Below are 25174 nucleotides of genomic sequence, written 5' to 3' on the forward strand. Positions count from 1 at the left end.
AATCTTGTCCTACATCTTGATGGCAAGTTTGGAGTCCTAGGCACCACGCAGTGGCGCCCAGTTCTGGCATTTGCGTAACTCTCGATGCCAAAGTTCAGGACACTTCCCTCCAGGATCTTCCAGATGTATATTATGGCATATCTTTCCCGCCTATGCTCCAGGGAATATAATTTTAATCTCTTGAGTCTTTCCCAGTAGCTTACATTCTGCATAGAGGCTATCTTCTTCGTGTAGCTTCGTTGGATCGCCTCAAGTTCTGTGATCAACTTGACACTGGATGGTGACCATAGCTGAGAGCAATAGTCAAAGTGGCTTAGGACAAGTGTCTTCCAGAGGACCATCATGGTTTCTTGTTCTCTTGTTCTAAAGGTTCTAAGAATCCATCCAGCCAGCCGTCTGCATTTCATTGTCAGTTTAGCAACATGTGCATGAAAGGTCGCGTCATCACTCATGTGAATACCCAGGTCACGCACTGATTGTGCCTCTGGGATTGCAATCCCTCCGGGTCCAGTGTATTCCTTGGGTATTGCATTCAGTTTTGCATGCTGAGAGTATAAAGCTTGAAACTTTTCAGCATTGAACTGCATGCTATTCTTTTCAGCCCACTTGTATATTTCGTCCAGCTCATATTGCAGGTGCTTAGTGTCTTCAGGGTTCTGTATTGCCTGTGAAACTTTTGTATCATCTGCATAACTTGTGATCGTGGCTCTCCGCGTGGCTGAGGGCATGTCTGAGAGGGCCATTATGAACAGTAGTGGTCCCAAAACAGTGCCCTGTGGAACACCGCTCACTATTTGCGTGCTAATGGAAGTGGCCCCATTGGCTACTACCACCTGACTTCTATTCTTCAGAAAGTCGTGAAGCCATTCTCCTAGTTTTCCAACTATGCCAAGATCACGCAGTTTGTGACATATCATTCCATGATCAACTTTATCGAAGGCCTTTGCGAAGTCGAGATATATGACTTCCACATTTGAGTGGTTGAGCAGTTGTTTCAGCACCCAGTCATAGTGCTGCAGGAGCTGAGTTAAGCAGCTTCTTCCTGGTCGGAAACCATGTTGGGTGTCAGGCAGCAAGTTATTTTCTTCAAGGAAGGTGATTAGTTTCCTTCTGACTATTCGTTCCATGACCTTGCTGATGTGTGAGGTCAGAGAGATAGGTCTGTAGTTCTTGGCCTCCGCTCTGCTACCTCCTTTATGAATAGGGCATATTTTACCTTCCTTCAGTTTTCTTGGAAGTTTGCCAGCTGCAAGGAAGTTCTGAAAGAGGAACTGCAGTGGTCTTGCTAAGACTCTCTTACATACTTTTAGGAGGATTGCCGGGAATCCATCGGGGCCAATAGCTGAGTCTGTTTTCATTTCATCTATAGCCTTTATTACATCGTCTTCCTTTATATCGATGTAATTTATCGTCACCGCCTCTGATTCTATATCTGCAGTGGTAAAGAAGTCAGTTGGATTGCTGATTTGTAACATTTCACCAACATTTTCCTGGAATAAATGAATTACAAACTCGGGATCTTTTCGGTTTGAACGGCAGTTTTTTAAAATGATTTCCACGTAACTAAACACTTTTAAACTTCGTATACTAGTAGAATGTGTTTATAAAACATCTTTTTCTCTTGGCTTTATTGAGAAAATTCTATAGTTTATAAGATATTTCTCGTTTTTCTTTTCTTCAATTTCTGCAATTTCAACCAATCAGCGACGTCTATTGAGCTAAAAAGCATTCTGTGCCGTATGAATATGTCCCTCGTTTAAGAAACAGATTGGGCTTATTTACATTTGTGAAGAAAAAAAAAGATACCCTTCCCCCACCCCCACCCATAACCCTAATCCTAAAAGAGACTGAAATGCAATAGATCGCTACTAGGGTCATAATTATGGGTGACAATTTCATTATGGGTGACAATTTCATAGAAAAAACTGCCGTTCAAACCAAAAAGATCCAGGATGGATAACAGTGATTTTAAAAAGGTATATAAAAGATAATTTACTTTAACAGCATACTTTTCTGTTAGTAAATGTTTTCCTTTATACACAAACAATCACACATGGACTCGCTTGATGCGGGGTGGGGATTAAAGATTTAAACAAATTTTTTTTTAGGTGTTCTTGCTTATATCTAACAATGCACACTGCATCATCGCTCCATAAAATGTGTTTATGGGAAGAAATATTTTGTAAAACATCAATAAATGTCAGACTGACAGAAACGAGGAAGGTACCAAGTGGTCGTGGGATGCACTAAAAATAACAGTTAAATCGCCCTTAAATCACCTTCTCGTCTGAAAATTATTTTGAAATTATAAACAGAAACAAACTGGTAAATTTGGACTATTCATATTTTAAAACTGTGATTTTAAAAAATTTCTCAAAAATGCTGAAAGTTTAGGATTTAGGAAGGGTAATGAGAAAATTGAAAAGTTTAATTTCCTGTTTGAAAATAAAAGAAGTAGGGACTAAAATGATCATCAATTTCCAAATTTTTTTTTAACCTTCATTTTAAGTGTGCAGTGCAAAAAAATTATAGGCCAGAATCAAAAGCAAGAGAGAGGTTTCATAAGTTTTCAAAATTTTCAAAGTCTTTTTTCATCAAGAAGTGCATAGGGCAAAGAAAAAAAATTTGGATGAAATCAGTCTGGAAGGAGGGGGGAGGGGGGGGGGCATAAATTTTCAAAACATTTTTTTTCATAAAAACCTTGTTCCCATCATTTGCAAAGGTGTGGTGAGAAACAAATTTGAAAAATCCCCAAAATTCTGCCAAGGTCAATTTTGCCTTTCATTCTTTCGGGGTCAATAAATTAAGTACCAGTTTGATATTGGGGTTGATTTAATTGACTGTCCCTCCCCACCCCCAAAATTTCGGGCCTTGTGCCTAGAGTAGGAAAGAACATGTGTAGAGATGAATGGGGACAGGCTTTCTGTCTTGGAGGATAGAGTTTACAAGATTATAAAAGATAGTGAGTGGTGGGGAGAGGGTGAAGGAAGAAATATAATGAATGAAGAACAAGTATTTGAATGGATGATAAACACGGGGGAAGTAGGTGGCAACTGTAGAGATTGGATCAGGTTTGAGGGGTGGGTGTAGTGAATGGTGGAAAAAAATATCATCTGCAGCATCGTCTACTATGTTTTCCATGGGTTGCATGATTTGATAGGATGATCCACAGGACTGTATTGAGCTCCAATGTCTGTTTTGGCAATCACTTTACAGAGTGTACGGGGTGATTGTTTTTTTTTTTGGTTTTTTTTTGGATTTTTTGTGCCTCTGGCACTAGTGAGATCATCGAGTAACTTGTAAGATGAGAGAAGGAAGAATCCACCTTGAGTGAGTGGAGGATGCAGTATTTGAGAAAGGGCAATGTGGCATTTTATCGGGTATTGAGAGACTAGGGTATGATAAAGAGACAAGCCCAGGTGTGTTGTTGTGGAAGAGATAAACAGCTACCTCGTATTATACAAGTACAGGTGTAGGTGGAGAAAAGGTGGAAATGCTGGCGGTGGGATGCCAGAGCATCTCAAGATATAGGAAACTGAGTATAAAAGAGGATACAGACAGTGGATCGGGTGAAGAGAAAGCGGGTGGGGTAATTTAATGAGCATGTCAGAGGAGAGTATCAGCTGGGGGTGGAGGTGAATGTAGTGAGAGATGGAAAAAAGGTGGAGGTGCAGCTGACGAAATGCAGGTAAACAAGCTGAGAATGTATAAAATATATGATTAAATAAATGAGGTAAATATTCTTTCACTGACCTGTGGTGATATTTTCTTATTCTCTTTATCCTCTTCATCCATTTCAAAGTAAAGATCAGTTTTTGTAATTGACATTGTCCCAGCGACAGCTAGTCCCAAAGAGATCAGCTTACATGATGTTGACAAGGCCACTGGACCTAAAAAAACAAACAAAAACAGTAAGGTGTAGAATCATTCTGGGATCTTTTCGCTTTGACCGGCAGATTTTTTAAATAATTTCCATGTAACTAAACACTTTTAAACTTCGTATACTGGTAGAATGTGTTTATAAAACATCTTTTCTCTTGGCTTTATTGAAAAAATTCTATAGTTTGTAAGATATTTGTTGTTTTTCTTTTCTTCAATTTCAGCAATTTCAACCAATCAATGACGTCTATTGAGCTAAAAAGCATTCTCTGCCGTAAAAATTTTCTGGCGGTGTCATATGAAAATGTCCCTCATTTAAGAAACAGATTGGGTTTATTTACATTTCTGAAGAGAAAAGCTACCCTTCCCCCCAACCCTAACCCTAACTCTAACCCTAAAACAGATTGAAATGCAATAGATCGATACTAGGGTCATAATTATGGGTGGCATTTTCATGACACCGCCAGAAATTATTTTAAAATTCTGCTGGTCAAAGCAAAAAGATCCTCATTTTATTTTTATCCAATTATAACGGTTTTCAATTTTTGGCACAAGGCCAACAATCTTTAGTAGGAGGGAGTTAGTTGATTATATCAACCCCCAGTTAAGGAGGAGAGAAAACATCAACCTCGATGAGACTGGAATTTAGCAAGTAAAGAGTGGAAAGAAATGCTGCTAAGCATTTTGTGCAATGTGCTAACAATTCTCCCAGCTCACAAACTTAATGATAATAATAATAATAATAATAATAATCTTTTCTACTATAGGATAAGGCCTGAAATTTGGGGGAGAAGGATAGTCGATTTTTTGATGTTGTTGTTCACTGCCTGGAACTGAACCCGGGCATATGGTTTAGTGGTTAATTCGCGGGTTACTAACCTCAAGATTCCGAGTTTGATTCCAGGCAGTGATCTTAATAATAATAATAATTATTATTATTATTTCTACTTATAGCTACAATGTGTTGAACTGGACATAAAATATGCAAGCTGCTGAGTTATAATAAGATGTACCACATAAAGACAGGTGTGGATCATCTTTACCTTCCCAGAGCCCATGGAATTCAAGGCTCAATCTAATTTGAACTCTCTTACAAAAACTACCACAACTGGACCTGGTGGTGTTTCCACAAATAAGGAAGTCTTTCTAGTCATAGCTTTTTTTTTTTTATCTCAAACTTCCAGGCTTTGGAACTCTCTTCTATTTCATTGTTTTCCCCACTTCTTTCAACCCAAATTCTTTCAAGACTAAAAGTAAATTCATTCCTTTTATCTTAATTTCTTCTTCATAGTCCTTTTACAGTATGTAGCATTTTGCCATGTTTGGGACTTGCAAAAAAAAAAAAAATAAAGAAAAATAAAGAAAAAATAAAATAGCTTACCAGAGAATTCTTGTTCAAAATCTCGCTCTTCCATTAGTAGTTCTTCATCAGTATAGTCTGGAGGTTGCTGCTGGCCCCTCTTGGCATTTGCCAAATGTGCATGGAAAGCCTCCCACGCCTGATTAATTGCATCTTCTGTTGCACCTAAACAAAAGGAAGTAGAAAATTAATTAGTTCTAACATCATTAAAACAACAAAAATTAATTACAATTATCACCATGTCTCAATCAACATAACTCAATCAACCTTCAACACTGGTCGATAGGGATAAACATCCCTCTGTTAAACATCCATTAATGTTATATTACCTGAAGAAATGGATGCATGAAGATGATCAACCTGATGCCTATGGATACTACGGGCTATACTATAATCATCCCAGGAATAAGGACTGTGATCTTAAAAAATCGAAATCGAAATCGAAATCGATCAACATCAATGGAAATTGTAGCTGTGATACCAGTGCCGGTGGCACATAAGAGAACCATCCAAACGTGGTCGTTGCCAGCGCCGCCCCGACTGGCTTCCGTGCCAGTGGCACACAATAGAACCATCCGAACGTGGCAGTAGCCGGTGCCGCCCTGACTAGCCTCCATGCCAGTGGCACGTAAAAAGCACCATCCAATCGTGACCGTTTGCCAGCCTCGTCCGGCACCTGTGCCGGTGGCACGTAAAAAACAACCACTACACTCACGGAGTGGTTGGCGTTAGGAAGGGCATCCAGCCGCAGAAACATTGCCAGATCACACTGGGCCTGGTGCAGCAATCTGGCTTCCCAGACCCCAGTTGAACCGTCCAACCCATGCTAGCATGGAAAGCAGACACTAAACGATGATGAACTTAAGAGACAAGCGATTGGTGGAAACACGTGTAGCGATGCATTTAAATGTTTATAAATACCATTCAAGGATTATCATTATTATTACTATATATATGTATGTATATAAGAGCATGTGGAGATGTTTGTGTGGGTGAATTCCTATTTTCCCTTATTTCAACATGTGTTTGCTGAATGTCCAAGCTGTTTGTTGTTTGAGAAACAGGTAATAAGTTGGTTTAGAAACAGGTAATGGTTTGTATGAAAAAGGGGGCATCTAGTTGTAGAAAGCTTTGTGCTAACATATTTTCATCTGATCCATAACAAGCATGGAAATTCAAATGCTAAAGCAAAGATGATACAACACACACACACACATTAATAATGTGAAGATGCTTGTGCATATCATCATCATTATCAACATCATTTTATGTTCACTTTCCTTGCTAGCATGGCTTAAATGGTTTGTCATAGAGCATTCTTCGTTGCAGTTACTTCCCCACTAGATGGGTCTTAAATACTTGCAACTAAGTCATTTAAGGTCCATTTTTGGATGTAGTTTCTATGGTTTCGATGCCTTCCTAAGACCAGTTACACAATCCAGAAGTTAAATCACCATGGTTGACCACCTTTTCAATTAAAACTTGCAGAAATGAAGCAGCAACAAAAAACAAGAACAAAAATATTACAAAAAAGGCACAAGTTTGGCTGCATGATCTAAGAAGCTTGCTTGGCAACTGCATAGTTTCAGATTCAGTCTTACTACAAGGCACCTTAAGTAGGTGCATTCGACTATAACCCTGAACTAACCAGTACCTTGTGAGTAAGAGCACTCATGTGAAGGCAAATAGCTTAGTGATTAGGGTATTTGGTTCACAATTGTAAAATCATGCGTTTGATTCCCAGAAGTGTATTTTGTCCTTGAGCAAGACACTCTATTTCACATTGCACCAGTCTACACAACTGGAAAAAAAAGTACCTGTATTTCGAAGGGACAGCCTTGTCACATTCTGTGTCAGGCTGAATCTCTCTAAGATTTACATTTACAGTACATGTGTCTGTGGAGTGCTCAGCCACTTGCACATTAATTTCACAAGTAGGCTGTTCCATTGATTGGATCAACTGGGACCTTCATCATCGTACCTCATACAGTGCCAGTGATTTGTGAGTGAATTTGGAAGATGGAAACTGTGCAGAAGCCATCATATATATTTTACTTAACCAGCTCCATACATTTCAAAGGAGAGATAAAACAAAATCAATTTCTCTTGCCATAAAAATCTGGGAATGAAAAGAAAATAATACGTAGTTATATTTAACATGAAACATGCTAAGTTTTATCTAAGCAATAAATATGATTGCAATCTCTGTTGTATAGAATTGTTTGAAATCTTGAAGTGCTAGAGTAACATTATTCATAAATAAATTGAATTGAGAATTAAATGCCTACCTCTATCCAAACGTTTCTACGTTTTAAACCCACTCTACAAAGGATTCTTGGCATGTTAGGAACATACTTGCTCTAACTATAAGTTATATACCATAAAACCTTACTGTTATCATTAATTTTAAATCATAGTTTAAACAGTTTGGGACTATAATTATTTATTGTTCAAACTATATCAAATACAAAGGTAAAATTAAATTTTAAAATATAATCAGAATAGTTTCAAACTTTAAACAAAACCCTTTTTGTATTTGTATAATTTCCCAAATAACAGTATAAAACATTTTAATCTTTACACCACTCTACCTAATTTAGACATTACTATTTGGATTAGGGGATATAGCATCACATGATGTGGAAGGCAACTGGAGGTTTCTCGGGACAACCTGCTGAGGGCCAATGACTAGATCTGTGGATGGTGCAAAGTCTCCTCTCGACACAAGGTAATGTGGTGGTGGAACAGTGTTGTTGATAGGGCTATCAGAGAAAAGAAACAGGCTTGGAAGGACTGGAAGAACGGTGGTAGCAGGGAATTGTATCAGACTGCCAAAAGGGAAGCTAGGAGACAGGTTTATTTAGCCAGAGGGGAAGCAGATAAGAAAAAATTTGCATGTTCTGCGCCATGAGGACTAAAGATGTGAGGTATTTTGTGTTGCAAGACAGTGTGTGAGAGAGAATCATGATGTCATAGGAGAGAAATGTGTCCACATGGATGATGGCTCACTTGCACTAGATGAGGCTGCAAAGAGAGAGGTGTGGAGACGCCACTAAGAAAGGTTGCTCAATACAGAGAATGAATGGGAGAAAGAAAGTCTGCCAAATGCCAACCCAACAGAGGGACCAGCTATCCAAATTGACAGTACTTTGGTAGATAAAGCAATTAAGAGTATGAAGACAGGGAAAGCCCCCGCCCCATCAGGAATCACCGCAGAGTTGCTCGAAATATCTGGCGGTGTCAGCTATAGCCTAGTCACCTATATATTTAAGCAGGTAATACACGAAGGAGTCAGACCCAATGACTTGTGTAGCAGCACCATAGTCAACTGCTACAAAGGTAAAGGTGATGCTTTAGATACAAATAATTACAGAGGTATCAAGTTGTTGGATCAGGTAATGAAGGTCACGGAGAGGGTCATAGCCCAACTAATTAGGGAGAGAGTCAGTTTAGATGAGATGCAGTTTGGGTTCGTGCCAGGGAAAAGCACCACTGATGCTATATTTCTGGTAAGACAACTGCAGAAGAAATACCTAGCCAAAGATAGACCTCTGTACCTGGCTTTCGTTGACATGGAGAAAGCCTTTGACAGGGTCCCTGATCCCTTAACTGGTGGTCAATGAGGAAACTAGGGATAGATGAATGGTTAGTGAAAGCTGTGCAAGCCATGTACAGAAATGCTGTCAGTAAGGTGAGGGTTGGCAACGAGTACAGTGAAGAATTCCGGGTAGAGGTAGGGAAGATAATTTTTGTATGTAGCAGATGATCAGGAGCAATAAACACTGAAAATGTGCAGAGAACAACTTCTGTCACATTCCTGGGAGAAAAACTAGTTGTTGATAGCTTTCGTTACCTAGGTGACCAAGTCAGTAGTGGGGGAGGGTGCTCTGAAGGTGTAGCTGTTACAATAAGAATAGCCTGGGCAAAGTTCAGAGAGCTCTTACCTCTGCTGGTGACAAAGGGTCTCTCGCTCAGAGTAAAAGGTAGACTGTATAATGCATGTGTACGAACAGCCATGTTACATGGCAGTGAAACATGGGCCGTAACTGCTGAGGACATGTGTAAGCTGACAAGGAATGAAGCCAGTATGCTCCGATGGATGTGTAATGTCAGTGTGCATACTCGACAGAGTGTAACTTGAGAGAAAAGTTGGACCTAAGTAGCATCAGATGCGGTGTGCAAGAGAGACGATTGCACTGGTATGGTCATATGGTGGGAATGGATAAGGATAGCTGTGTGCAAAGGTATCACACCCTAGTGGTTGAAGGAACATGTGGAAGAGGTAGACCCAGGAAGACCTGGGATGAGGTGGTGAAGCATGCCCTTTTTTTCACATTCTTTTGTTCTTTGTTCTGATCCTGTTAGGTTCCCCTACTATTTACACACACAACTTGACACTCCTCCTTTCTGCTGTCAATTTCTAGGGTAGCTAAATTGAATTCCCTGATTTCAATTAGCTCACTTCCACTTTTAAACTAGTGGTGTTCGTTATTTGATTTTCAAATGCTGCTATACTCTTCAACAAAGTGGCATATCAACGTTTATCGGTCTACACTATAGTATAACCTAAAGCTTTGGGAGCTTAAATGTAACAAATTACATAACCTTATAGATATTGCATGTCTATACATACCTGCCTATATGATGATGTTAACAAAACATTTGTAGATATACCACATAATCCATTCATCTGTCTTTTTATTATGACTTCAAGCTAGGTTTAAAGCTCCACTCAATTTCGAATATGCTTGGATTTGCAGATTATGAAACAACCCAATGAACTTTCCTTTGATGTTGAACACTAATGGAAAGGATAATCAGCTGATTTGTGTCATATTGTCTAGTTATCAAGTGTGGTGTGCTCCACTTTGATATACCTCAGTATTTAAATAAATCCCCTTCCATCAGGCACGGTTTTGTGGTTAAGTGTCTACCACTTTGGCCCTGGACTAACCAAATACCTTGTATGTGGAATTAGTAGACAGAAACAATGTAGAAGCTTGAAGTATATGCATGTGTGGGTGTGGGGAGTGTGCCACCACCATCATCTGACAACTGATGTGTTTCTTTACATCCCCGTAACTTAGTGGTTCAACAATAGTGACTGATAGAATAAGTGCTAGACTTAAAAATATGCAGTTAATTTGTTTTCCCCAGCATGGCTGCAGTTCAATGACTGAAACAAATAAAAAGATAAAAATGATGAGAATTTTTCTCTTTGTTACATACCATGTTCAATAGCAGCTTTTAATGTAGCTTCTGGGTGCGTAGAACCATAAGGATTCTTAACAAATCTGCGTCTCCTGCGGAAATCGTCTTCCCAGAGATCCAGTTTCCAAAATTCACTTCTGCTGCAATAAAATACAAAATAACAGGATTTAGATGCCAAGATAATTAATAAAGACAATATTCAACAACACCCCACGATCATTCTAATAATCTCTAAAATGTGAATAGCAATGAAACAAGAAACTTATAATGCTCTGGCCCCTTTCTCTCATATTTAAGTTGCTCATCATGTAATATAAAGATGCCTTCCTCTCAAATGTGACCCCAATCAGTCAAAAAGTATCTTAGTCTTACATGCTGCCTTGTGACCTTACTAGTGCTAGTTCACAATAAAGTCATCCCGTATTGTCTGTAAGTGGTTTGGCATTTGGAAGCACATCTAGCCATAGAAACCATATTAAAGTTGACAGTGAACCATAATGTAGACTTGGATCCTGTAAAACCATCCAGCCCTAAACCTAACCACATGACAGAATACTGTCAAGCTCCCAAACCTAAAATATGAGTAGGCACAGAGATTATTTATAGCAAAAAACCTGTTCTGCTCTAGCCTCTTCTCTCATACATTTACCCCCCATTTCCTAGCATAAATTGCCTCCCTTATGCTTCATAGTCTTTCAAACTGCATAGTGATCTCACTAGTGCTGGTGACATAAAAAAAGTAGCCAAGACAAGCAACGAAATTATCAACATTATTAACACGTCATCCAGCAACAGAAACCATGCCAAAGTGGGCAGTGGAGTACAATGCAGCCATCGGACCTGTCAGATCCTGTCAGAACCAATCACCTCATGCCCGCACGAAACACTGGACATTATATATGCTGATGATGAGTATCGGGTTACACCTTCACAGTCATGGTTGAGTAGATGTAACTAAGAAGTCAGCTTCCGAACCACATGATTTCTGGTTCGGTCCAACTCCATGGATCCTAAAGCAAGTGTCTTCTACTCAAGATTTGGGCCAACCAAAGCCTTGTGTGTGGATTTGGTAGATGGGTAACTGAAAGAAGCTTGTCATATAAGCACATAGATGCACTCATGGGTGTGTCATCATCATCATTGTTTAATGTCCATTTTCCATCTTGGTATGAGTTGAACAGTTTGAGAGGAGCTGCTCAGGCTCCAAACCTATATTGGCATGGTTTACTACGGTTGTATACCATTCTGTATGCCAACCACTTTACAGTGTATATTAGTTACTTTTACACAGCACCAGCACAGGTGCTTTTTATATGGCACTGGCACCCAAGTGCGTTTGCATGTGTCTGTGTCCACTTGTCTTGGCATCATGTGTGATTAGGACACAAATGCATGCAAAAGTCATACAAGCAGTGTCGCTTATTTCCAGCATTCTGTGAGAACATGTCTGGCCATGGGACTTTCTATTATTTTGCTTGGAAACAACTGAGGGTTGGTGTCAAGAAGAACATCCAACCATAAAAAAAGTCTGCCTCAATAAACTGTCCATCCCATGCAAACACAGAAGACTGGATATCATAATGACAAAGATACTGATAATTAACTATTAGATAATTACAAGTAGACTGGTAAGGTGTCTATCGCAGGTCGTATAACCCAAGGGAGGTCACTATTCATACAATAGGAAGCGTTATATTGAATCCATGTGATTAATTTTATCTCAGATATCTGATTTAAGTAAAATCTCTCTCATATGTGGTCCACTTAACGTTCTCAGCTACAAGGGAGATAATCATTTCGTTGTCATTCAAAACAATTAAAACTTTGAAAGGCGTTGATGCAAAGAATTCACATTTTTTTAAAACATTTTTTTGTTGTTTTTGTCTTTTGGGTACAGATATCGTTGTGTGGTTAAGACACTTATCTGGCAACTATATGTTTTGGGGTTCAGTCCCACTCTGCAGTACCTTGATCAAGTGTCCTCTACTAAACCCCTGGGCAGATCAATGCTTTGTTAGTCAATATGAGAGACTGACACTATGTGGAACCTGTCACATATAAGATGGATTTCTTTCAATTTTCCATCAATTAAATCCATTCACAATGATTTGGTCAGTCTGGGGTGGAAAGCAAGGTGATATACTCTTTTACTTATTCAGTCATTTGACTGTGGCCATGCTGGAGCACCGCCTTTAGTCGAGCAACTCGACCCCGGGACTTATTCTTTGTAAGCCTAGTACTTATTCTATCGGTCTCTTTGCCGAACTGCTAAGTGACGGGGACATAAACACACCAGCATCGGTTGTCAAGCAATGCTAGGGGGACAAACACAGACACACAAACATACACACACACACACACATATATATATATATATATATATATATAATATATATATATATATATATATATATATATATACATATATACGACAGGCTTCTTTCAGTTTCTGTCTACCAAATCCACTCACAAGGCTTTGGTTAGCCCGAGGCTATAGTAGAGACACTTGCCCAAGGTGACACACAGTGGGACTGAACCCGGAACCATGTGGTTGGTAAGTAAGCTACTTACCACACAGCCATATATATATATATTTATCAACAGGATATTCAGAGGTAATGCAGTATGACCGTTTCAAGCTCTATTTAATTGAACAATGCAATCATTACCAGCACTAGTGACGCTGTCATACAGCTTGCAAGACTACAAAGCCTGAGGAGTGGTTTTGCACCAGGATATAAGTGATAATAGCATGTGAGAAAGGACCAGTGCAGTACAGGATTTTTGCTGAAGAGGTCTGACATGCATTTTAGAAAAGAAGGTGGAAGTGGCTGGAAAGAGACAAAAATAGTGATGAGGTCACATGTAAAAGCACCCATGCCGGTGACACGTAAAAGGCACCTATACCAGTGACACATAAAAGACACCTGTGCTAGTGACACATAAAAGACCCCTGTGCTAGTGACACAAAGCCCATCCATGCCAGTGACACATAAAAGACACCTGTGCTGGTGACACATAAAAGACACCTGTGCCGGTGACACATAAAAGACACCAACTACACTCTTGGAGTGGTTGGCATTAGGAAGGGCATCCAGTCATAGAGACCAGAGAATATCAGAATGGAGCTCTCTATCTTACCACTTCCAGTCAAACCCATACCTGGAAAATGGACACTAAGTGAAGATGAGGTTTCTGGATGTATTCTTAGGGAACAAGTTGAGCGGAGGGGTTAAGTGGCTAGTCACATTTTAGAAGCTGTTGTTTTTCTTCAATAAGGCCCTGAATATAACCACTTACCTATTACTTACAGTACCCCAGGCACCATGTTTGTTGGTTAATATGTTAACAATCTTCTCTCGCAGTACATTAGCAATGGAATGGTCCCGTCTTTTTGCTGAGGTTATAAGATGGTCACATAGCTTCTCTTCCTCTTTGCGTTCAACTACAGTTTGGGCACAAAGCGACTGAAATAGAGAAAAGAAATTCATTTCAGTTAATTCTGTTTACACTAGTACATTACCTGCTACTTTATCTGCTAATACGTTACCCACTATTTTAAGATTATATTTATACAAGTACATTACTTGCAACTTTAAGATTTTGTCTATGTTCTGTTCTTCAAAGATTTAATTTATACAAGTACATTACCCGCCAATTTAAGATTACATATATACATATATACACACACACACACGACTTCTTTTACTCTATCTGTCTGTGCCTCTGTCTGTCTATGCAAGTCTGTGCATCAGTCTGTCTGTCTGTGCATCAGTCTATTTCTGTGTCTATATGCTGTCTGTTTGTGTGTGTCTGTCTATACACACATTAGGTATATATGAACATTGAGATAGCTTTGTCACATGCTCCCAAACTTCTATCTCATTATATGGAATCTTAGGTATCTATAGATTGAGTGAAGGCACATGGTTCAGTGGTTAGAGCATCGAGCTTACGATCGTGAGGTTGTGAGCTCGAATCCCGGACCGGGCTGCATGTTGTGTTCTTGAGCAAGACACTTTATTTCATGTTGCTCCAGTTCACTCAGCTGTAGAAATGAGTTGCAACGTCACTAGGGCCAAGCTGTATCGGCCCCTTTGCCTTTCCTTTGAATAACACTGGTGGTGTGGAGAGGGGAGGCCGGTATGCATAGGTGACTGCTGGTCTTCCATAAACAACCTTGCCCAGGCTTATGCCTTGGAGGGTAACTTTCTAGGTGCAAGCGCATGGTCAGTGCCATGACCGAAGGGGGTCACAACAATAACAACAATAGACTCAGACATCCAATTATATGCATGGAATTGGTAGATGGTAACTGTACAGAATACTGTCATGATCATTATCATCATTTAACACCACTTTTCCATATTTGCATGAGTCAGAAGGAATTTGCAGAGGCAATTTTCTTTTTGTGTCCAGATGCCCTTCCTGTTGCTAACCCTCATATATCAAAGCAAGTTAAATACTACTCTATGGAAGATTAAGTAAACAACATCACTTGTACAGCCATCACAATATCAAGACAAGGGTACACACACACACGCATACACAAGGAAACCACATAACTGCAAATGATAATTCTTAACCAAACAACCATACCAACACCTATATACATATATATATGTATAGATAAAGTAATTAAGAGTATGAAGACAGGGAAAGCCCCAGGCCCATCAGGAATCACCGCAGAGATGCTCAAAATATCTGGCAGTGTTGGTTATAGCCTAGTCACCCGTATAGTTAACCAGGTGATACACGAAGGAGTCATACCTAATGACTTGTGTAGCAGCATAATAGTCAACTGCTACAAAGGTAAAGGTGATGCTTTAGAAACAAATAATTACAGAGGTATCAAGCTGTCGGATCAGGTAATAAAGGTCACGGAGAGGGTCTTAGCCGAACTAATTAAGGAGAGAGTCAGTTTGGATGAGATGCAATTTGGTTTTGTGCCAGGGAAAAGCACCACTGATGCTATATTCCTGAGTGAGGTTGTTGCCAGTACCGCCTGACTGGCCCCGTGCCGGTGGCACGTAAAAGCACCACTACACTCTCGGAGTGGTTGACATTAGGAAGGGCATCCAGCTGTAGAAACTCTGCCAGATCAAGATTGAAGCCTGGTGCAGCCATCTTGTTCGCCAGCCCTCAGTCAAATTGTCCAACCCATGCTAGCATGGAAAGCAGACGTTAAAATATGATGATGATGATGATGATGGTGATATATAATCATCATCATTGTCATCATCATTTAAATCAATTTTTCCTGCTGACATGGGTTGGATAGTTTGACAGGATCTGACAAGCCACAAAGCTGTGTCAGGCCCCAATGTCAGCTTTAGCAGGGTTTCTACAGTTTAATGCTCTCCCTAATGCCAACCATTTTACCACTTGGCGAAGCAAGTTGTAATCGAAAGAGAGACAGACAGACAGAGTGAGGCCGAGAGAGAGACAGACAGTCAGAGTGAAGCAAAGCGAGAGAGGGGGTGTCAGAATTAGGGTGGTCAGAACACGAGGTAGAAAATTATTCTTTAGAGATTTGGGTAACATAATTTAACGAAAGAGCAAATGTTGATAATAGTAAAACAGAATTGAAAAATCTTAGCGTTTTCGGTCAGCCAATCTATGACAAAGTTAGAGAAATAAGTGACTGTGTGATAAACTTAAATAAATGAATATATGGCGGTTAAGGACATGCGTGAACTAAGGTTACCTTAAGGCAACAACAAGGAAGACGAAACTATTGAAACTATATTTACATGTTTACATGGTAATGAAATATACAGAATAATGAAAGGAACTAATAAGGGGTTTATGATCTGTGCAGAAATAGAAGAACAGATGAACGAGGTTGAAAAGACAAAGCTTCTTATCTGAGCAGCTTCTGAGATTCGTCTCCTCTGGCAGAGGTATTAAAAATCGAGTAGGAGAATCCAAGCGCATGCGCTAGTTTATATAGGGTGGGGGTGGGGGTGGAGGAAGTCTTGGCGAAGCAAGTGGCATTTGAAAGAGAGACAGACAGACAGACAGACAGAGTGAGGCTTAGAGAGAGAGAGAGATACATACATATATTATCCTCATCACCTTCATCATCATTTTAACATTTGTTTTCCATACTGGCATAGGCTGGATGCTTTGATAGGAGCTGGTGAGGTCAGAAGCTGCACCAGGCTCCGTTGTTTGTTCGGACATGGTTTTTTTGGCTGGATGCCCTTCCTAATGCCAACCACTTTACAGAATGTACTGGGTGCTTACATAGCACCAGCACCAGTATAAATTCTTCTGCGGTGGATGGGTCCTCTTGAGTGTGTGTGTATGTGTATATATATATATATATATATATATATATATATATTCATTCAAAATGTGACCGCGTGTGTACCGTTGGCGATTTTTTTCCTCCGTCTTTCCTTCTCTGGATCTTTCCTTTTCCTATGTTTCTGACGAAGAGCTCCGCTCAAAATGTTAAACCCTCCTTCTTCCTTTCCTTCCTGAGCGTCCAATAACACTATACTTGTTCCACGTCCTTGTGTTGTTGTGTTTTCTCTTTGTGTTTTCATGTTTGGATTAACTTTATATATATATATATATATATATATATATATCTCAACAGTCTCCCTATTGTAGTGTCAGTGCATAAAAATAGTACCCAGTACATACTGTAAATTGGTTGGTGTTCGGAAGGGCATTCACCTGCAGAGGTCCAGCCAAAGCTGACACTGGAACCTGATGCAGTCTCCTGTGACTCATCAGATCTGGTGAAATGGTCAAACCATGCCAGCATGGATAACAGGCATTAAATGATTATAACGATGAAGAAAGGAAACGAAAATAATATATTTGCACAGCTGAGTATTGTGCTACTCGTGCACAACAGAATGACATTTACCTCAAATTCAGCATGTTTCTGCACATCTTCTGCCCGCATACGCGTTAAAATAAATTCTGCTTCGTTAGCAACACGCACAATGTGGTCTCTTGTTGCATGAGCAAGTAATCTGAAAAATAAAAACAGGCAAAAAATATATTTACAAAGTCAGAAAACAGCACAGCTCCTTCCATGACTTTAGGAAACATTTTTTCACGCTGAGAGTTGCTGGAGCATGGAACAGACTGCCGGCATCAGTTGTTAGTTGTTGGAGCACTGCATCCTTCAAAACTTCCATGCTTTCTGAGATTCGCCAACACTACACCTGATTTTCTCCCCTTCATACACATGCAAGCATGTATCTGACTCATACATTGTTCGCTTTCCAGACATTTGTACATTACTGCATATACTTTATACGCACTTTCTGACAAGTTGTGGTGCACCTGAGCACTGTATACAGTAATTTCATTATATATAAAATAATAAACATTATTCCAAAGTTTTTGGCACAAGGCCAGCAATTTTATGAAGAGGAATACTTCAATTAAATTGACCCCAGTGATCATCTGGTATAAATTTTATCAGCCCTGGAAGGATAAAAGTAAAGTTGATCTTGGCAGGAACAGTAATCTATAGAATGATAAATAATAAGGATAATTTCTTCAAATTTTGGCACAAAACCAGCTCTTCTGATGGGGGAATGAAGTTGATTCCACCAACCCCAAATATTAGACTAGTACTTGTTTTACTAACCCTAGTAGGATGAATGGCAAAGATGACCTCGGCAGAATTTGAAAGATAAACATATAAAGCTAGAAGAAATGTTACTAAGCATTTTGTCCAATGTGCTTACAATTCTGCCAGCTGCTGCTTTCTTTTTTCACTACTACTACTACTACTACTACTACTACTGCTGCTGCTGATGATGATGATGATGATGATGACAACAACAACAACAATAAGTTACAAATTTTGGCACAAGACCAGTAATTTCAAGGAAGTGGGTAAGTCAATGTAATCCACCCCAGTACTAACTAATCAACTGGTACTTATTTTATCAACTCTTACAAAGATGAAAGGCAAAGTAGACCTCGGCAGAATTTGAACTATGAAAGTAAAGAACTTGAGGAAATACTGCTAAGTATTTCGTCTAATGCAGTAATAAGCCTGCCAGCTCACTGCAACAACAATAACAATAATAATAATAATAATAATAATAATAATAATCATGATGATGGTTTGAATTTTGCCACATGGCAGCAATTTTGGGGGAAGTGATGAGTCGATTACATCAACCCCATTGTCCGACTGATACTTAATTTATTAACCCCGAAAGGGTGAAAAGCAATGTCGACCTCAGCAGAATTTGAACTCAGAATGTAATGGCAGATGAAATACTGCTACGCATTTCACCTGGCATGCTTACAATTCTGCCTGCTGGCCACCTTAATAATGATGATAATAATAATAATCCTTTCTGCTATAGGCACTAGGTCTGAAATTTTGAGGGGAGGAGACTAGTCGATGACATCAACTCCAGTGCATAACTGGTACTTAATTTATTGACCCCCAAAAGGAGTGAAAGGCAAAGTCAACCTCACCAGAATTTGAACCCAGAACATAGCGACGGGCAAAATACTGCTAAGCATTCCATCCAGCATGCTAACAATTCTGCCAGCTCACCGCCTTGAAATGATAATGGTGGTGGTAATGATGATGATGATGATGATGATAACTGATTCTAATTGAGGTCCATGGCCAGGAATTAGGAAGGGTGAGATTTTCCAATTAAATCTTGTACTTAGGTGGTGAATGAATGTACTGCATCATTTGCAATAAGAGACTCAATAGATCAGAGTGTGACAGCTGCTCCACAAAGAACATCCCTCTGAGCACACAAATGATTCTTTTTGTTTCCATTTTTACAAACAAGTCGAACAGGGTGGTGCTGAGGCAATACTCCAGAATGGCAAATCTGTCAGTGCTACTGCCAATTGCCATGCAGATGGATACTATGGCTGGACAGCATATGCCAAGCAAGGACCCAATCCTTGTGGTAGTACATGGAGCACATACTCCTGGTTATGCTTCCTCCCATGCTAGATAGGTCAAAGAACAGAGGCTAGGCTAGCATGGATCACCTCTTCCCAGAGGATAGACATAGGGCAAACACCTCTACCTACAAAAAAGCAATGTTATAGAAGCATCGATGACAATTCAAACCCAGCAACACTTACAAGAGGAAAGATAACCCAAAGTGAAGAAAAGTGAAGAAAAGTTGTTGATGGTCTATGTTCTATAGAGAGTAAGGATCTAAAGAAAATACATGAATAAAAAAAAGAACTTTGGTGCGACCCATTTCAAATTCTGTGGAGACATCATTTTAACATCTACTTATCTATGCTTGTACAGGAAAGAGTTGACTGAGACAGATTTTTTTTACAGTTAGATGCCCTTCCTGTTGCCAACCCTCATCTCTATCCAAGCAAAGTAATATTTCCCTATGGCCAGACATGTTGTTGCAGAACATTTGGAAATGAATGACATTGCTTGTATGACTCATTCACAACTATCATGTGATGTCAAGAAAAATGCAAACACACACACACATGTAGGAATGGGTGTCCAAAAGTAACTGGAAATGTTCTCTGTGGGACAAGACTTGTAGTTCAGGCTCCTGCAGCTAGAAGTCACTTGATGCAACCCTCAGGCATCAGTCTGCTGACCGGCGTCATCAAAGGAAGTCATACTGCCACATGGTGCATCTTTGTTTTATTCACCGATTTTTGCGATAGCTGACACAAAAGAACAGTGTGTTTCCATGAAATTCTGTTTCCTGCTGGGGGAAAACGGTAACTGAAATAGTTGTCATACTTCAAACAGCTTACAAAGCCCACTGCCATGAGCCAAAACACAAGTTTACAAGTGATTTCCATGCTTTAGGAATTGTCACCTCATTCAGGATGGCTGTCAACCTCCCCAAATGAATCAAAACATCATCATCATCATCATCAATGTTTAACGCCCACTTTCTATGCTATCATGGGTTGGAAGGTTCAACTGGGATCTGGGAAACCAGGAGGCTGCACCAGGCTCCAGTCTGATCTGGCAATGTTTCTACAGCTGGATGCCCTTCCTAACGCCAACCACTCCATGAGTGTAGTGGGTACTTTTTACGTGCCACCAGCACAGGTGCCAGGCGAGGCTGGCAACGGCCACGATCGGATTGGTGCTTTTTACGTTCCACTGGCACAGGTGCCAGGCGAGGCTGGCAACGGCCACGATCGGATTGGTGCTTTTTATGTGTCACTGGCACAGGTGCCAGGCGAGGCTGGCAACGGCCACGATCGGATTGGTGCTTTTTACGTTCCACTGGCACAGGTGCCAGGCGAGGCTGGCAACGGCCACGATCGGATTGGTGCTTTTTATGTGTCACTGGCACAGGTGCCAGGCGAGGCTGGCAACGGCCACGATCGGATTGGTGCTTTTTATGTGTCACTGGCACAGGTGCCAGGCGAGGCTGGCAACGGCCACGATCGGATTGGTGCTTTTTACGTGTCACTGGCACGGAAGCCAGTCAAGGCAGCGCTGGTATCGGCCACGAAAATTCATGAACTGATGTCAGAGGACCATCACTGAACAGTTGATGATGAACTTGTTGATATGACTGGTGTGTCCCAGAGTTTCTGCCAACGAATTTTGAGTGAGGAATTGTGAATGAAAAGAGTAACAGCAAAATTTGTGCCTCCTTTGCTCAGTCATGACTGAATGCATGTTTACATCCTCCTAACTTAGCTGTTTGGCAAAAAAAAAAAGAAAAACATTGATAGAGCATGTACCAGAGTTTGGGGGAAAAATTAAGTACTGAAGGCAATTTGTTCAAATAAACCCTTCAAGGTGGCATTCCAGCATGATAGAATCTGCAAAGATAATTTTTTTTAAACGTCAAATAAAGGGAAATAACTCTTTATTTCAGCTGTATCACATTCACATTTCAACTTGTTTGTTTCGACAGTTTACCATAGATAGGGTGGTAAAGTTTTGAGGTTAAGTAGTTTGCTTCTCAACCACATAGTTTCAGGTTCAATCCCACTGAGATGCACCATGACCACGTGTCTTCTGTTATTGTCCTATAGCCATAGGCAATCCAAAGCCTTGTGAGTGGATTTAGTAGCCAGAAAAATCCAGAAACTAAAAGAAGTTCCAACTTCACCATCACCAACACACAGCTCTCTTTGTGAGTACGTTTGTGTCTCCTTGTCTTGACATCACGTGATAGTTGTAGATGAGTGTCACTGTCATACAAGCAGTGTCATTCTTTTCCGAATATGAGAATACGTTTGGCCATTGGGAAATACCAACTTGCATGGAGACAGGGTAGGGCTAGAGATAGGAAGTGTATCTGCCTCAATGATCTCCACCTGATCGATACAAGCATGGATAAGTGGACAGCATCATCATAATCACTATCGTCATCATTCACCGCCATGTAAAAGTACTAATCCTTGACCTGATTTATCAATGTTATAACCTGGATTTTTTGGGGCTAAAAAAAAATTGAAATATTTATTTACATCAGACAATGCTTCATGAAAATTATACGACTTTAATAAATATATATTTTTTTCAATGGGCTTCTTTCAGTTTCCATCTACCAAATCTGTTCACAAGACCTGGAGTGGAAATAGGAAACACAGCACATGGTGCCATGCAGTGGAATTGAACCTTAAACTATGTGGTTGGAAAGTAAATTTCTTAACCACACAACCCATGCTTGTGATTTTACATGTTAAATATACCATTTAACATCATCATCATCATCGTTTAACGTCCGTTCTCCATGCTAGCATGGGTTGGACGGTTCAACCAGGATCTGGGAATCCAGAAGGCTGCACCAGGCTCCAGTCTTATCTGGCAGTGTTTCTGTGGCTGGATGCCCTTCCTAACACCAACCACTCCATGAGTGTAGTGGGTGCTTTTTACGTGTCACCGGCACAGGTGCCAGGGGACGCTGGCAACGGCCATGATCAGATTGGTGCTTTTTACGTGCCATACAATATTGATGATATAATACAGATTATATAATGAAAAACCTATACACATTTCTCCATGACCTTGATAAATAAATTAATACGAAAACAACTTCAATTTTCTTTCACTTGCTATATATATATATATATATATATATATGTATATGTATATATACACACACACACACATAAACTTATATATATGCACACATGTGATTAGCTTTTCTGTTTCTGTCCCAAATCTACACATAAGGTTTTGGTTGTCCTGAGCTAGAGGAGATATCATTTGCCAAATGTGCCATGCAATGTGCAATGGGACCAAACCTGAAACCATGTCATTAGGAAGTGTAGTTCTTAACTACACAACCATGCTTGCACCTGTGTGACCCACAATATGGAAATCACAGGTACACATTTACTTCTATAATATAAAAAATAACTTACCTTCCTTCATTGACCAATTCGATAAACGCTAGTCCAGCATGTTTCTGAAGAGAGTTTTGCCACTCCTGGGAACAAAGCAACATCACTAATTCTACGACAGATGAACTTTGCTTCAGTGTAACAAGGCCTGTGGAGACAAAAAAAAATCTTTTTTAATGATCTTCCGCTACTATCACCATCATCCTTTAGCATCCATATTCCATAACGTCCAATGCATATAAGCCACAACACTGTCATCTGTGTGAAGACAACATCATGCTCCAATATCTACTTTGGCATCATTTGTACAGCTGGATACCTGATAGATGAGAGATGAGAAGGGTAAAATGCCCCTTGACTGTGAGTGTATCTGAGAGAGGGAGAGGTGGTTTTTTATGCCACTTGTTACTTCTATTAAAAATTTTAAATAACTAAAAATATTTTTTGCACTTTAAAAATATTAATTTTTAAAATTATTAATTAATAATTAGAAATTTGAAAATAGGTTATGAAAAATTATAATAGTATATAATTAGTTAGTACAATAAATAGAATACAAAAATTAGTTATATATTACAGTAAAATCTAACCATAACAACAAATTCACAGTAAAATTTGCTTGAGTTATTGCCTAAGTTTTTGTCAAGTCTTCACATTTTTAGTCTTGACCCAATGCCTATTTTTATATAATGAATTTGCCAACCATATATACTATTCTACTTTACATAAGACTTTAGCTATATTGGTACTGCTGGCTTTCAGTTTTTAAGCATTCTAGTGAGTGAATATTTTAACAAAATAATGGTAATTTGTTTAATTATGATGTTACTTTGTAAATTAAAATCAAATGCCGTAAATCCTCAAGTATAATCCACATTTTTTTCCCAAAATTTAAAGGTCAAAATCCCTAGTGCGTACTCTATATGAGGTTAAAAATGAAAAATATTTTCTAAGCAATGTTCGAGTCTCTATTTGCTGTCTGGCAATGTTTATTCAGATGCATTTTGTGATGTCAGGCATGAAAATACCTTAAGCTAAGCCTGAAAGCAATGAAGTCAAAAAAGAATCATCCATAACTTGCAGTAAACAAATAAAAGTATTCAGAACACAGAATAACATGTAACAAAAACAATTTGCAAACATATTTACATTCCCATATAACAGTTAAGAACATCACCATTATTGTATTACGCATGCACGGAAGTGTTTGTTCGACTCAGTGCTGCTGGCTTAATGACGCACGACTCAAGTTAGAGAAGGGGTGTGTATTATACACAAGGTTTAGGTTTTTCAGAGGTACAGCCTCCTAAAAATCCCCTGCATATTATACTCAAGGGTGGACTATACTCGAGGATTTACTGTAATTTTTAATATTCAAATTTTATTCTTAGATGCAATATTTTAAGTAAAAATTTTCTTGTTCTGTACTTTATCAGATGTAATTACTTGTCCTGTAATCTTCCTGGTTTATAATCTTAAGAATATTATTTCTCTTGCTCACATTTTCCCATGTAATCTGTGTTTTTTCCAGACTATGCTATTATGCTAATTAATAATGTGTCAAATGTGCCAATTAATGGTGTCAATGATAACTTTTTCCTTACCTCAATGATGCTGGTGACATATATTTAAAGTCCCCTTATTGAACAATATTCATAAAAAAGTATAGAACTATATATTCACCCTCAAATTTGAGAAACAAACACTGATAACATTTTCTTTTAAAACTTCATTGCATGAGACTGATACCATGAAATTCCTCGAATTGAGCTCTATCATTTAAGCTTAATTAAAATATAGTTTGTTTTTAAAATAAAAAAAATTAATTATACTTATATCCAATTTTTTGCCTTAGTTATATTTTTTCCATATTTTACATCGCAACTTTTTTTATACAAATTTTTGTTGCATAAGACCAAAACTATGAAATTCTTCATGCCTTCTTCTATCATTGAAGCTAAGATAAATACATTTTTGCTTTTACAATAAAAAAAAGTTATTTAGATCTAAATTTGATTGGTGGTGTTACTTACTCTCCGATAATGCTGTTACAAATTTTGACATAAACTTTTTTCTATTGGACCAAATCTCAATTTTTCTTATGCCAAAATGTAGCTAGGGACCAGCCCTCTTCCAAAATGTTAAGAGTTTTCAATTTGGTTAAGAACTGAATTAGCGACAAGCAATGAAAGATACTGCATGTGAGTAAATTGCAGCCTTAAGAATATTATTCAGCTACTACCGAAGTTGAATGATACAGTTGCTATCAATGATGCACAAATTTGCAGAAATCCCAAATCTAGCAATTCTACTACTGGACACTTTTCACCTCCAACTGCTAACTCTGAGCTTTTTAGCTTTACTCATGTACAAGAGATGCTTTCTCAAAACAGCTGTGTAGCTTTC

The 25174-nt window shown here is 39.1% G+C and overlaps 1 protein-coding gene across 6 annotated transcripts in view; it reads right to left on the bottom strand.

The window, feature by feature from the left end:
• The window catches only part of LOC115222454 (neurobeachin), a 322620-nt gene that overhangs the window by 184515 nt on the left and 112931 nt on the right, over window positions 1-25174 (bottom strand). For 5 of the 6 annotated variants that reach the window (XM_036511698.1, XM_036511694.1, XM_036511699.1 and 2 more), the window contains exons 34-39: window positions 22790-22916; window positions 17334-17442; window positions 13751-13917; window positions 10469-10590; window positions 5261-5404; window positions 3754-3890 (exon numbers count right to left, since the gene is read on the bottom strand). In XM_036511698.1, coding sequence (XP_036367591.1) covers window positions 3754-3890; window positions 5261-5404; window positions 10469-10590; window positions 13751-13917; window positions 17334-17442; window positions 22790-22916 — 806 coding nt within the window. The remainder of the gene's footprint in view (window positions 1-3753; window positions 3891-5260; window positions 5405-10468; window positions 10591-13750; window positions 13918-17333; window positions 17443-22789; window positions 22917-25174) is intronic. The other variant, XM_036511695.1, reaches the window with a different exon arrangement.

Source organism: Octopus sinensis, linkage group LG20, assembly GCF_006345805.1.
Source record: "Octopus sinensis linkage group LG20, ASM634580v1, whole genome shotgun sequence".
Lineage (NCBI taxonomy): Eukaryota > Metazoa > Mollusca > Cephalopoda > Octopoda > Octopodidae > Octopus > Octopus sinensis.